Below are 13,850 nucleotides of genomic sequence, written 5' to 3' on the forward strand. Positions count from 1 at the left end.
ATGACGGAGTGTAAACACAAACTGGTTGCCAGGCAGAGCTGGCTAGGTGTGGCTATCCAATCCGCGCAGTTCCAAGTATGACGTCACAAGTGGAACCGCCGCCCGGTAGTTTTTCTCAAATTTCTCACGAAGGAGTATGGAAATTTGGAAAGCAATGTGCGTTTATGAATGAAGTTGGGACCACGGTTCTGAATATCACAACGTCTTCATACTTTCGGAACAGCAGCGGAGCTGCACTTTAAGGAAGCTGCAATGAGGGCAGGAAGAATGAATGCGGGTGGTTGCAACTCGCGCTAAGATGCAGTGATGATCATGGCGATGATTCTGCCTCACATCTTCCCCGTGGCGAAGGGGAAGCCATCCTGGCTCCACACTGTTCTGGGAGATGACGTTCCTTGTAGGGTTTTAGGCGGCAAACGTGTGCGTTCTCGCGGGAACGACAGCGGCGGTCGGAAGGTGGTTGAAGAGGCTCGATGGCATAGTTGGCGGCAGAGTTCCGAGCTAGGACACGGTAGGGCCCGACGTATCGGCAAATCAGCTTTTCGCAGAGGCCAGGTTTGCGAATTGGGACCCACAGCCAAACGAGGTCGCCCACTTCGTAATGTACTGCTTGTGGTGTTCGTCATAGCGGTGCTTTGCCGTGGCCTGCTGCCCGAATGTGCGACACCGGGCAAGTTGGCGGCATTCCTCGGTTCGGGATGTCGCATCGGCCAAGGTGAGATTGTGGTCGGTGGAAGGATGATAGGGGAAGATGGTGTCCACGTTGCAGATAGGATCTCGACCGTAGACCAGACGAAAAGGGGAGAACTGATTGTGGACTGGATGGCGCTATTATAGGCGAATGTGAGGTAGGGCAGCAGGGTGTCCCAATTTGTTTGGTCGGACGACACATAAAGGGACAGCATGTCACCGAGCGTATGGTTGAACCGCTCAGTAAGACCGTTGGTTTGCGGATGGTATGCGGAGGTTAGATGATGGACGACGGAACATGCCTTGAGAATATCTTGAAGGAGGTGAGCAAGAAATGGACGGCCACGATCACTGAGGAGGACTCTAGGAGCGCCGTGGCGGAGCAGGAGGCAGTGTATGAAGAAGTTGGCAATTTCGTCGGAAGAACCTGTTCGAAGCGGAGCGGTCTCGACGTAGCGTGTGAGGTGGTCGATGGCTACGACAACCCACTTGTAGCCAGATGGCGTGGTAGGAAGAGGGCCGAGCAAGTCGATGCCGACGCGATCGAAGGGCGCATGGGGGGGTTGAAGAGGCTCCAGGAGACCGGCTGAGGGGGATGCAGGCGGCTTCCGGCGTTGGCAGGGAAGACAGGAAGAAACGTATTTGTAGACGCTGGAGTACATTCTGGGCCAGAAATAGCGCTTTCGTACACGGTCGTAGGTTTTATAGAATCCCAAGTGACCAGCGGTGGGGTCGTCGTGCAAGCTGTTGAGGATTTGCTGACGGAGCTGCCGAGGCACAGCTAGTAAGAGTCGTTGGCCTTCAGGATCGTAGTTACGCTTGTACAAAGTGGCATCCAGCAGCGTGAAGTTCTTACATTTACGCTGCAATTTGCGGTCGGAGGAAGGGGCTGTGCCGTCGAGGTGGTGAATGATCACTGTGAAGTCGGGATCGTGAAGTTGGTATTCCCGGAGGAGGGGAAGGTCGACAGGTTGCAGAGAGAGAGCATTGATTGTCGCGTCACTTTCTTTTGCGGAAGGAGTCAAGGCAGGCAAAGGGCAGCGAGATAGTGCGTCAGCATCACGGTGCTTACGCCCGGATTTATACTTCACAGTATAGTCGAACTGTTGGAGACTCAGCACCCAGCGGCCTAAGCGTCCCGACGGGTCCTTGAGAGTAGTCAACCAACATAATGCGTGGTGGTCTGTAAGGATGAGGAAAGGACGTCCATAAAGGTAGGGGCGAAATTTCTTGACAGCCCATACGACGGCAAGGCACTCCTTCTCCCATCGTCATTGATCGTGCACTCCCAGCCAAGTACAGCTGTTTCGTCCTACTTGGGACTCGTCAGCCTGGCGTAGGGAAGTAACACGATCTTGTTCGGCGCTAACAGTGCGTCTCGGCGAAATCAAATGTTCCACGGTGACGGCGCCACCTGTGGAGGCCGCAGTGCAAGCTAGCAAGTACATATACAAAGGGTAAATAGCCGAAGCTCTGTAGCTGCACGTTGAGCATATGTTTACAATTTGATCGTGCACTCCCAGCCAAGTACAGCTGTTTCGTCCTACTTGGGACTCGTCAGCCTGGCGTAGGGAAGTGACACGATCTTGGTCGGGGCTAACAGTGAGTCTCGGCGAGACGTCAATGTTCCACGGTGACGGCGCCACCTGTGGAGGCCGCAGTGCAAGCTAGCAAGTACATATACAAAGAGAAAATAGCCGAAGCTCTGTAGCTGCACGTTGAGCATATGTTTACAATTTGATCGTGCACTCCCAGCCAAGTACAGCTGTTTCGTCCTACTTGGGACTCGTCAGCCTGGCGTAGGGAAGTGACACGATCTTGGTCGGCGCTAACAGTGCGTCTCGGCGAGACGTCAATGTTCCACGGTGACGGCGCCACCTGTGGAAGCCGCAGTGCAAGCTAGCAAGTACATATACAAAGGGTAAATAGCCGAAGCTCTGTAGCTGCACGTTGAGCATATGTTTACAATTTGATCGTGCACTCCCAGCCAAGTACAGCTGTTTCGTCCTACTTGGGACTCGTCAGCCTGGCGTAGGGAAGTGACACGATCTTGGTCGGCGCTAACAGTGCGTCTCGGCGAGACGTCAATGTTCCACGGTGACGGCGCCACCTGTGGAGGCCGCAGTGCAAGCTAGCAAGTACATATACAAAGGGTAAATAGCCGAAGCTCTGTAGCTGCACGTTGAGCATATGTTTACAATTTGATCGTGCACTCCCAGCCACGTACAGCTGTTTCGTCCTACTTGGGACTCGTCAGCCTGGCGCAGGGAAGTGACACGATCTTGGTCGGCGCTAACAGTGCGTCTCGGCGAGACGTCAATGTTCCACGGTGACGGCGCCACCTGTGGAAGCCGCAGTGCAAGCTAGCAAGTACATATACAAAGGGTAAATAGCCGAAGCTCTGTAGCTGCACGTTGAGCATATGTTTACAATTTGATCGTGCACTCCCAGCCAAGTACAGCTGTTTCGTCCTACTTGGGACTCGTCAGCCTGGCGTAGGGAAGTGACACGATCTTGGTCGGCGCTAACAGTGCGTCTCGGCGAAATCAAATGTTCCACGGTGACGGCGCCACCTGTGGAGGCCACAGTGCAAGCTAGCAAGTACATATACAAAGGGAAAATAGCCGAAGCTCCGTAGCTGCACGTTGAGCATATGTTTACAATTTGATCGTGCACTCCCAGCCAAGTACAGCTGTTTCGTCCTACTTGGGACTCGTCAGCCTGGCGTAGGGAAGTGACACGATCTTGGTCGGCGCTAACAGTGCGTCTCGGCGAGACGTCAATGTTCCACGGTGACGGCGCCACCTGTGGAGGCCACAGTGCAAGCTAGCAAGTACATATACAAAGGGTAAATAGCCGAAGCTCTGTAGCTGCACGTTGAGCATATGTTTACAATTTGATCGTGCACTCCCAGCCAAGTACAGCTGTTTCGTCCTACTTGGGACTCGTCAGCCTGGCGTAGGGAAGTGACACGATCTTGGTCGGCGCTAACAGTGCGTCTCGGCGAGACGTCAATGTTCCAAGGTGACGGCACCACCTGTGGAGGCCGCAGTGCAAGCTAGCAAGTACATATACAAAGGGAAAATAGCCGAAGCTCTGTAGCTGCACGTTGAGCATATGTTTACAATTTGATCGTGCACTCCCAGCCAAGTACAGCTGTTTCGTCCTACTTGGGACTCGTCAGCCTGGCGTAGGGAAGTGACACGATCTTGGTCGGCGCTAACAGTGCGTCTCGGCGAGACGTCAATGTTCCACGGTGACGGCGCCACCTGTGGAGGCCGCAGTGCAAGCTAGCAAGTACATATACAAAGGGAAAATAGCCGAAACTCTGTAGCTGCACGTTGAGCATATGTTTACAATTTGATCGTGCACTCCCAGCCAAGTACAGCTGTTTCGTCCTACTTGGGACTCGTCAGCCTGGCGTAGGGAAGTGACACGATCTTGGTCGGCGCTAACAGTGCGTCTCGGCGAGACGTCAATGTTCCACGGTGACGGCGCCACCTGTGGAGGCCGCAGTGCAAGCTAGCAAGTACATATACAAAGGGTAAATAGCCGAAGCTCTGTAGCTGCACGTTGAGCATATGTTTACAATTTGATCGTGCACTCCCAGCCAAGTACAGCTGTTTCGTCCTACTTGGGACTCGTCAGCCTGGCGTAGGGAAGTGACACGATCTTGGTCGGCGCTAACAGTGCGTCTCGGCGAGACGTCAATGTTCCACGGTGACGGCGCCACCTGTGGAGGCCGCAGTGCAAGCTAGCAAGTACATATACAAAGGGTAAATAGCCGAAGCTCTGTAGCTGCACGTTGAGCATATGTTTACAATTTGATCGTGCACTCCCAGCCAAGTACAGCTGTTTCGTCCTACTTGGGACTCGTCAGCCTGGCGTAGGGAAGTGACACGATCTTGGTCGGCGCTAACAGTGCGTCTCGGCGAGACGTCAATGTTCCACGGTGACGGCGCCACCTGTGGAGGCCGCAGTGCAAGCTAGCAAGTACATATACAAAGGGTAAATAGCCGAAGCTCTGTAGCTGCACGTTGAGCATATGTTTACAATTTGATCGTGCACTCCCAGCCAAGTACAGCTGTTTCGTCCTACTTGGGACTCGTCAGCCTGGCGTAGGGAAGTGACACGATCTTGGTCGGCGCTAACAGTGCGTCTCGGCGAAATCAAATGTTCCACGGTGACGGCGCCACCTGTGGAGGCCGCAGTGCAAGCTAGCAAGTACATATACAAAGGGTAAATAGCCGAAGCTCTGTAGCTGCACGTTGAGCATATGTTTACAATTTGATCGTGCACTCCTAGCCAAGTACAGCTGTTTCGTCCTACTTGGGACTCGTCAGCCTGGCGTAGGGAAGTGACACGATCTTGGTCGGCGCTAACAGTGCGTCTCGGCGAGACGTCAATGTTCCACGGTGACGGCGCCACCTGTGGAGGCCACAGTGCAAGCTAGCAAGTACATATACAAAGGGAAAATAGCCGAAGCTCTGTAGCTGCACGTTGAGCATATGTTTACAATTTGATCGTGCACTCCCAGCCAAGTACAGCTGTTTCGTCCTACTTGGGACTCGTCAGCCTGGCGTAGGGAAGTGACACGATCTTGGTCGGCGCTAACAGTGCGTCTCGGCGAGACGTCAATGTTCCACGGTGACGGCGCCACCTGTGGAGGCCGCAGTGCAAGCTAGCGAGTACATATACAAAGGGAAAATAGCCGAAGCTCTGTAGCTGGACGTTGAGCATATGTTTACAATTTGATCGTGCACTCCCAGCCAAGTACAGCTGTTTCGTCCTACTTGGGACTCGTCAGCCTGGCGTAGGGAAGTGACACGATCTTGGTCGGCGCTAACAGTGCGTCTCGGCGAGACGTCAATGTTCCACGGTGACGGCGCCACCTGTGGAGGCCACAGTGCAAGCTAGCAAGTACATATACAAAGGGAAAATAGCCGAAGCTCTGTAGCTGCACGTTGAGCATATGTTTACAATTTGATCGTGCACTCCCAGCCAAGTACAGCTGTTTCGTCCTACTTGGGACTCGTCAGCCTGGCGTAGGGAAGTGACACGATCTTGGTCGGCGCTAACAGTGCGTCTCGGCGAAATCAAATGTTCCACGGTGACGGCGCCACCTGTGGAGGCCGCAGTGCAAGCTAGCAAGTACATATACAAAGGGTAAATAGCCGAAGCTCTGTAGCTGCACGTTGAGCATATGTTTACAATTTGATCGTGCACTCCCAGCCAAGTACAGCTGTTTCGTCCTACTTGGGACTCGTCAGCCTGGCGTAGGGAAGTGACACGATCTTGGTCGGCGCTAACAGTGCGTCTCGGCGAGACGTCAATGTTCCACGGTGACGGCGCCACCTGTGGAGGCCGCAGTGCAAGCTAGCAAGTACATATACAAAGGGAAAATAGCCGAAGCTCTGTAGCTGCACGTTGAGCATATGTTTACAATTTGATCGTGCACTCCCAGCCAAGTACAGCTGTTTCGTCCTACTTGGGACTCGTCAGCCTGGCGTAGGGAAGTGACACGATCTTGGTCGGGGCTAACAGTGCGTCTCGGCGAGACGTCAATGTTCCACGGTGACGGCGCCACCTGTGGAGGCCGCAGTGCAAGCTAGCAAGTACATATACAAAGAGAAAATAGCCGAAGCTCTGTAGCTGCACGTTGAGCATATGTTTACAATTTGATCGTGCACTCCCAGCCAAGTACAGCTGTTTCGTCCTACTTGGGACTCGTCAGCCTGGCGTAGGGAAGTGACACGATCTTGGTCGGCGCTAACAGTGCGTCTCGGCGAGACGTCAATGTTCCACGGTGACGGCGCCACCTGTGGAGGCCGCAGTGCAAGCTAGCGAGTACATATACAAAGGGAAAATAGCCGAAGCTCTGTAGCTGCACGTTGAGCATATGTTTACAATTTGATCGTGCACTCCCAGCCAAGTAGAGCTGTTTCGTCCTACTTGGGACTCGTCAGCCTGGCGTAGGGAAGTGACACGATCTTGGTCGGCGCTAACAGTGCGTCTCGGCGAGACGTCAATGTTCCACGGTGACCGCGCCACCTGTGGAGGCCGCAGTGCAAGCTAGCAAGTACATATACAAAGGGAAAATAGCCGAAGCTCTGTAGCTGCACGTTGAGCATATGTTTACAATTTGATCGTGCACTCCCAGCCAAGTACAGCTGTTTCGTCCTACTTGGGACTCGTCAGCCTGGCGTAGGGAAGTGACACGATCTTGGTCGGCGCTAACAGTGCGTCTCGGCGAGTGTAAAAAATATGTTCACACTTAGCTTGGACACCCTGTATACTTTCTCTTTTGGTATATAGTTCTTCCACACCTTTGGCTGCAAGCTCACATGACACAACTTCTTGAAGCGCCTTTGTCAATGTGAAATCTTTCGTGGTGAGCATGCGCTGTTGAACAGAGGTGTTTCGCAGGCCACGTAGAAATTTGTCTCTGAGGGCTCGATCAAGGAATGTGCCAAGACTGCAATGTTCGGAGAGTTTACGTAACTCAGCCAGAAACTCACTTGCTGATTCCGCCTGTCCTTGAACACAATTGTAGATAAGATGCCGCTCTGATATTATCAACGGTGTCGGAGAGAAACAGCCCGTGAGGCACTTTTTGAACTACTTGAACTTTACCTCTGAAGGCTCCTTTGGGCATGTCAATTTGCAGGGAGTGTTCTATTTTTTCGCCCCCATGCTGGTTATGACCGCTGCCACTTTCTTGTCTTCTTGGAGGTTGTTGAGGACAAAATGCTCCTCTACACATACTAGGTCCAGCTCTCAACGTTTTCATTGAAGACATGAAGTCATCGACAAGGGGCGCACTCATTTTAGTAGCAAATTCGGTACTCACAGTGGGCAGATCGATGCTTCTATGTCGTAAGACATATCCGATCACTTGATGATTCCACCGACGTGAGAGATCCCACCCTCTCGCCATTTGTTGTATTTTCCAACTGTTTGATTGACATACATCTGAGTACATAAGAGCATATAGTTTCCATTACGGAAGTCTGTGTGCGACTGGCGCGTTGAGCGCGTGATACACTGTGTCGCGCAATAGTACAGTGTTGCCTAAGGCAATCGTTCATCTGCTGATATCGCCGAGCACGACACATACCGACCCACACTTTTTTTCAACCCAATACATTTTCGCAGTGCTCAAAGGTCTTAATCTAGATACGAACAGATTTACGACGATCGGTCAATCTGCCTTAGATATTGATGCGAAGGTCACACCCAGAAGTGATGCTGCTTGTCTCAATCTATACCATGGAACGCCCTAAGTCGCGTGATATTGAGTAATGGGAGTACAATTGCAATTTATGGCCTTTGTGCAGTACTGTAAGTGCATGTCTTTCGTACTCTTTCATCAAATATTGAAGTACGGGCCTGGCCAGCCGAGGTGCTGTCTCACCAATATGGATTGATGTATCCAGCTGAGATGTAAAACGAAATTGGAAAATATCAATAACCAATTCCTCTTTCACAAAAATAAAATGTTGGCAGACTTGTGGCATAATAATTAGTTTGATATCGCTTAAACAAGCACTAAAATGATATTTGACATGGCCAAAAACTGCTGCCGTCTTATAAAGCAGTATGTGCAAAGCATTCCCACAAAATATTTCTGTCCAAAGTTGTTTCACTGCGGCGCAATTAATTTGCAAAATCGCTGCCGCGGTGACAGGCCGTGCCCCAACTGCAGACCACACCCACTCTGCTGTGACGATTGTGGTAGAGAGCCCCCTGATTCGTTGGTAGGAAAAACCGTCTGCTACGAACATTGCGAGCTGTTTCTTGTTGACTTCTATCCTTTATATGATTTGTATCACGTTTTCTAAAAAAAATTAAAACAAAGCATATGTGCAGCCTGACAAATAAGATTGCGATCACAAGGGTAATATATCCGTGGCTTCTGTGCAATCTCAAAACTCACATTAGCGGAAAGCAAGCAATGACGGCGCTATTGTGGCGCCACCTGTTGCCACTGAACCAACTGTGCAGTGAAAACGGTCAGACAGGCTGCACACTGTCAGGAAGCACTGGGGTGTCACTGTACAACCCACAGTTAGATTCAGGCTGCACCACTCGCTCTTCCAGTGGTGTCAGCGGTCCCAAAAAGTCGAGGTCGTCAGCCTTCAAAGCCTCTGTTGCGGACGCCACGCAGCCGGAGAACGCCTGGCGTCTCCGAAGCGGTAGCAGACGCTCCGGCCTGCGCTGTGCTGCTCACCTCGATCATGTGATCCCAGGTCCAATGAGGAGCGTCCCCACCACTCACGTCACATAGAGACGCGCGTGGCGGCGCTCATCACGTGTCTATCGTGAAGGCGAAAGAGGGTGTTTCGCGCACGGGAGATTCGGGGGGGAGGGGGGCTATTGCAGGCGTCCCAATTTCGCTACGGTTGCACTAATTGTGGGAAAACTGTTTTCGGCCGCCTAACATTCCCTACCGACCAAAAACAGAAACAAAGCTGTGTATTTCTAGATTGCTCATTTAAGAGCTGGGAGCAAGAACGCATGTTATGCGCTGCGTTAAACAGTTCACTTGTTGTCCTATACCACTCCCACATATAGTCCTCCCTTGTATGGGCTTTAAAGGAGCATGGAAGTGACATTCAGAGTCATCATGCAAAATATTTTCACTGTGCGGTGTATTGTCACTGTACAATAAAATTTACAAAAGACAGTCGCAGAAAGCAGTCGCTGACGAGAGACACGACCCTCGCGTGACATAGAAACTGATCAGTGCTGTTTCTCTTTGTTTTTTCTTCTCGGCTCACGCTGTGCTGTTGGACGTCACTGGTCACGTGCCGGAGCCCGTGACACGTCACAACGTCTTCTCGTTCGCCGATGCGCTCTTTGCACGTGGAGAGGGTTTTTTAAAGGTGTGCGGGACAGGGGTAGGATTCACAAACGCGATCGTAAGTTACGCTAAGATGCGCTAAGACGTCGTAACCTGCGACGCGCGTACGACGGCGTCCTAAGCGCAATTCACAAAGCTATCGTAGTGGAGAGGGTACCCGCTTTGACGAGGAAGAGGAAGTTGCTCGCTTCCTGTCACGTGCATCGGAGAGAAACAGCCAAAGGGTGCGAGATTATGTTTCGCTATGGTAACGATGACGAAAATTTGTAATCGCACCAATAAGAGTCGTCCCATTAGAAGAAGACGAAGTTGTTTGTCCCCAAATGTTTTGTTACTGCACGTGCTCTCGGTCTTTCGGTAGCCAAAATGGATGCCATGCAATCACAGGCGAAACGCGTTCGATGACACAGCAAATATATTCCCAGTATGTTTGTCGCGGGGAGGGAGTGGGTGAGGGTGTTTTGTAAGCGGTGTGTTGCACCCACTTTTGCTGCTTTTATGGCTTCTTTTGCCTTTCTTGCAGACAATTTGGGGGGGGGGGGGGGGTTCGGGATGTCTTAGCGGGGTGTATGGAATGCTTGAAAAATCCCTGAGACCCGATTTTACGGAGCACAAAGTTGAAGCATTTGTTGAAGGTTACCAAGCCTCAAAGTGCATCAATGTCACTTCGGGGATGGTCTCGAAGGTTCTGTGGCAAAGTGCAATGCGTTGTCGCGTATTACGGAGTCTTTGTTTGCCGTCTCCAAATCCACCGCTGCCAAATAACGCCGCCATCTTTCTTCGTAAGACTGCTCGGGAGCTCTCGCAGGATTCCGCCGTAAGCTGCGAAGATTTTGCCACGCGCGCCCTTCGTGAATCTACACCTCGTCGTAACTTTCCCGTACGACGGAGATACGACAGATTCCGTCGCACGAGCTCCTTGTGAATCCGACCCCAGAGCCTTGCGCGTGCTCTATATCGTTCTTTCTCAAGAGCTCATTTTATTCGCTGCAGAAGACGCCGCAGCGAAAAGTAAAAAATATTTTGTGGGTGACTCTATGCTCCTTTAATAGCATATTTGGCTTCCACGCAGCATCCATCTTCAAATACCCAACATTGGCTCGTCGTCCTCTTATGGGCCCCCTTAGGAATCTAGAAGGAAGATATCCCGTGCTTATCAACGAAGAATATTTGGTCGATGTAGTTCACAGAGGTCCTTGGAGGGATCATCAAAGCGGATTTTCGACCTTCGGTACGCAGCGTATCACCATCATCGAAACATCAGCTCATGGCAATATTTCTCTGTTTGTTCCCAATGCACCTGCCATGCGGAATGATATTTTGCAGTGCGATTGGCTTCTAGTTATTACGCGATAAAGGAAAAAGGGGAGAGACTACAATACAGTTTTGTTTCACGTGATTCGGTCTGTTTACGAGCTAACATTGCGAATTGTGTTGCAAACGACAAAGCCACAGAAGAAATTAAATTTTGTATACCGATGGCCCCGTGAAGTCTATACGAAGCTTTTCGGTTTATGTTCTTGTCGTTCAGGTTACCGACCTATCTCTATAGCTCGGCGTTTCGGGCCTTCGGAACTCACGATCACAATAATCTGATAAGGCGTAAGTTCGGGCCCTCCTAAGAACTCACGTGAAGGTCCACATGACATATCGGTGAGCTCGATCATGCCGCGTATTAGCGCACTCACCAGATAACATCGCATTTGCTCTGTTTATCAGTGTGATATTATCCGGTGAGTGCACCAATATGCGGCATGATCGAGCTCCCCGATACGCCATATCGACCTTCACGTCGGTTCGTAACAAGGCCCGAACTCACCCCTTATCAGATGAATGTGATGGTGAGTTTCGAAGGCCCGAAACGCCTAGCTATGCCTATCTCTGGTGGTTTGACAATGACACCGGCGGCGCGCACGCCGTACAACATCTTAAAAATGCGAGCCACATCTCACTGGCCCGCAAAATAACCGTCCTAGGGTTCACTTTTGCTCGAGCTATCAATAGAACCAGGGCCCCAATCTTCAACTTGTCGTTACCTCGTAACGCGCGTTAAATGCACCACTTTACCCGTGATTGGCCACAAGCTCCCGCGCGAGAGGGTCAATCGCAACGTTTATTTCAAAACGAGGCATAGCAAAACTGTTTTCACGTGCCGCCACACGACTGGAACCAGATCTTCAGCTTGTCGTTATCCCGTAACGCGCGTTAAATGCATCACTTCACCCGTTATTCGCCACGAGCCCTCGCACGAGGACCAATCGCAACGCTGATTTGAAAGACGACCCACCAAAACGGTTTTCACGTGTCGCTATGTGACGTCTGAAGCGAGCCAACTTTAAATTACGATGACGCTGGACAGAACGCTCGGAAACTACTTTGATGGGGCAGATTAGTTCAGAACAACTAACATAGTCACGGCGACATCAGCAGCGCAGGTCTAAGCTTCGCGCTAATTCAAGACACAAATAATGCAGAACACCACTGCGATTTTAAATGCATTTCTTTAACGCACGAATGAACCTCGGAGCAGCCGCGTCGTGTCATGCTGGCTGGGGACGAATACGGGCCCCCTCACATTCGCGATGCGTACTCTCCGCCTTGTTTGTTTCTTTATCGAGCCGCCTCGGCTAAGAAGAAACGTTTCGACGGACGCCCTGGCTCAGTAGGGAGACTTAGCAGATTGGAAGGTCTTTACGATAAAGGTTCCGAAAACATGAGAAGCACCTGATTCCTTCAAGTGGCTGGTTTTAGATTTGACAGCTTCCTTTATCGTATCGTTCCCGTGCATGCTGCCGATCGGCAAAAACACAGTTATGTGTGCTTGTTTCCCGAAATGTCGTCGCCGTCCTTAGTCTGTTGTAATGGTATCTCATTCCGTATGAGTTAGTTAGAGCACCAAAAGTGCAGTAACTCTCTTTATTTTTCGTTTTGAACCATTTGTGAGTTCCAACGATGCAATCTTAATTGACTCGTGAGCTGAACTCAAAAAAGTACTTGACATGCCAGTGCGGAACACGCTCACCCGTTTGTAGGCGATCAGACTGATTGGCAACCGCTATTTTGTTACACCTCCGAATGCCTATCTAACAGCAAGCTCATCAGCAGCATCTACTATGCGCATAGCCGCGAATGCTGTACGAGTATTGTATTATTATTACGAGGCTAGCTTCTTGTCGTATTTGTTGCGCAGCTACAAATTTGTGAACCGAAATTCACACAGACCATGTTCCTAAAGCTTAGGCTACACCTATTTCAAAATCTTTGATCACCAACCTCGTATGCTTTTTACAGCACTAGCGAAATTGTTGAGCATGCACTTCTTCCCGGCTATGTGCGACTTGGCGCCTCCAGTATATCGAAATTCCTTGCAGATCCCCAAACATTATCATGTCCCCTATCTGGGTCGAGACATCCTATAACAGCACTGTTGACAGGTTTCTGCTGCTATGCGCCATTTTTAACAACCACAGATGACACACCGCCTTGAGATTCATCTGTTCCTTACTGAACGACTGAATCCACTGATCAAGGAATGAAGAGACAATCTTACTTGCATAGTGCTGCGAGGGAAGTCAACAATAACAAGTGGTGGCCTGTGCCCCCATATCATACATCAATCCCATTTCAGAGTGGTAATCAGTTTTGGTTGGCAGAACCAAAGCTAACAGTTTCACATTTCTAGCTTTACCTAGTAGATGAGGAGCACAGCGTGGGAGCACAGGGAGCACAGCGTGCAACGAACGCGCATGAACTGAGACAAAGAGCATATATCGTGTGCAGCTAGAGGATTGGAGACAGCAAAAAGTACTGCGAAACCATACTGAACAACCATGCACATGATACGCGCAAACCTCAAATCCTATCATGTTGATCACATATCCCCGAGTCAGAGGAAACAAATAACGACGGTACGCACAGAGCGTCCGTTCGGTTTAATTTCATTCCTCAGACTCAGGGACATGTACCCTATACCAAGCACTGAAAACCTCGCTTCCAAACGCTTACTAACTTCACTCAAACACTCTCGTACTCTTGTAAAAGAAAAAAGGAAAAAAAGTACTCATCCCAGCTGAGTTAGATAGTACACACAATTGCAAAGGCCTGGCTACATACTTACATGCCACAGCAGCTTTCAGTTTGTCCTTTGAAGCAGCATAAAGTGCTTTCTTGTACACTTCTTCAGCTGGATGTACCTGAAACCATTTAATCACATCCATCAAGATAATCAGATTCAATCTAGATGTCTACCCAAGCAACACAACATCTTGGCCCGGACCAATACTGGCCCAATATGGGT

At 50.5% G+C, this 13,850-nt stretch overlaps 1 protein-coding gene across 3 annotated transcripts in view; it reads right to left on the reverse strand.

Annotated features, from left to right (window-relative positions):
• LOC135396544 (E3 ubiquitin-protein ligase RNF123-like) overlaps positions 1 to 13,850 on the reverse strand; it is a 502,532-nt gene that overhangs the window by 218,329 nt on the left and 270,353 nt on the right. For all 3 annotated transcript variants that reach the window (XM_064627582.1, XM_064627583.1, XM_064627581.1), the window contains exon 15: positions 13,671 to 13,746. In XM_064627582.1, coding sequence (XP_064483652.1) covers positions 13,671 to 13,746 — 76 coding nt within the window. The remainder of the gene's footprint in view (positions 1 to 13,670; positions 13,747 to 13,850) is intronic.

This window comes from Ornithodoros turicata, chromosome 6 (genome assembly GCF_037126465.1).
Source record: "Ornithodoros turicata isolate Travis chromosome 6, ASM3712646v1, whole genome shotgun sequence".
Lineage (NCBI taxonomy): Eukaryota > Metazoa > Arthropoda > Arachnida > Ixodida > Argasidae > Ornithodoros > Ornithodoros turicata.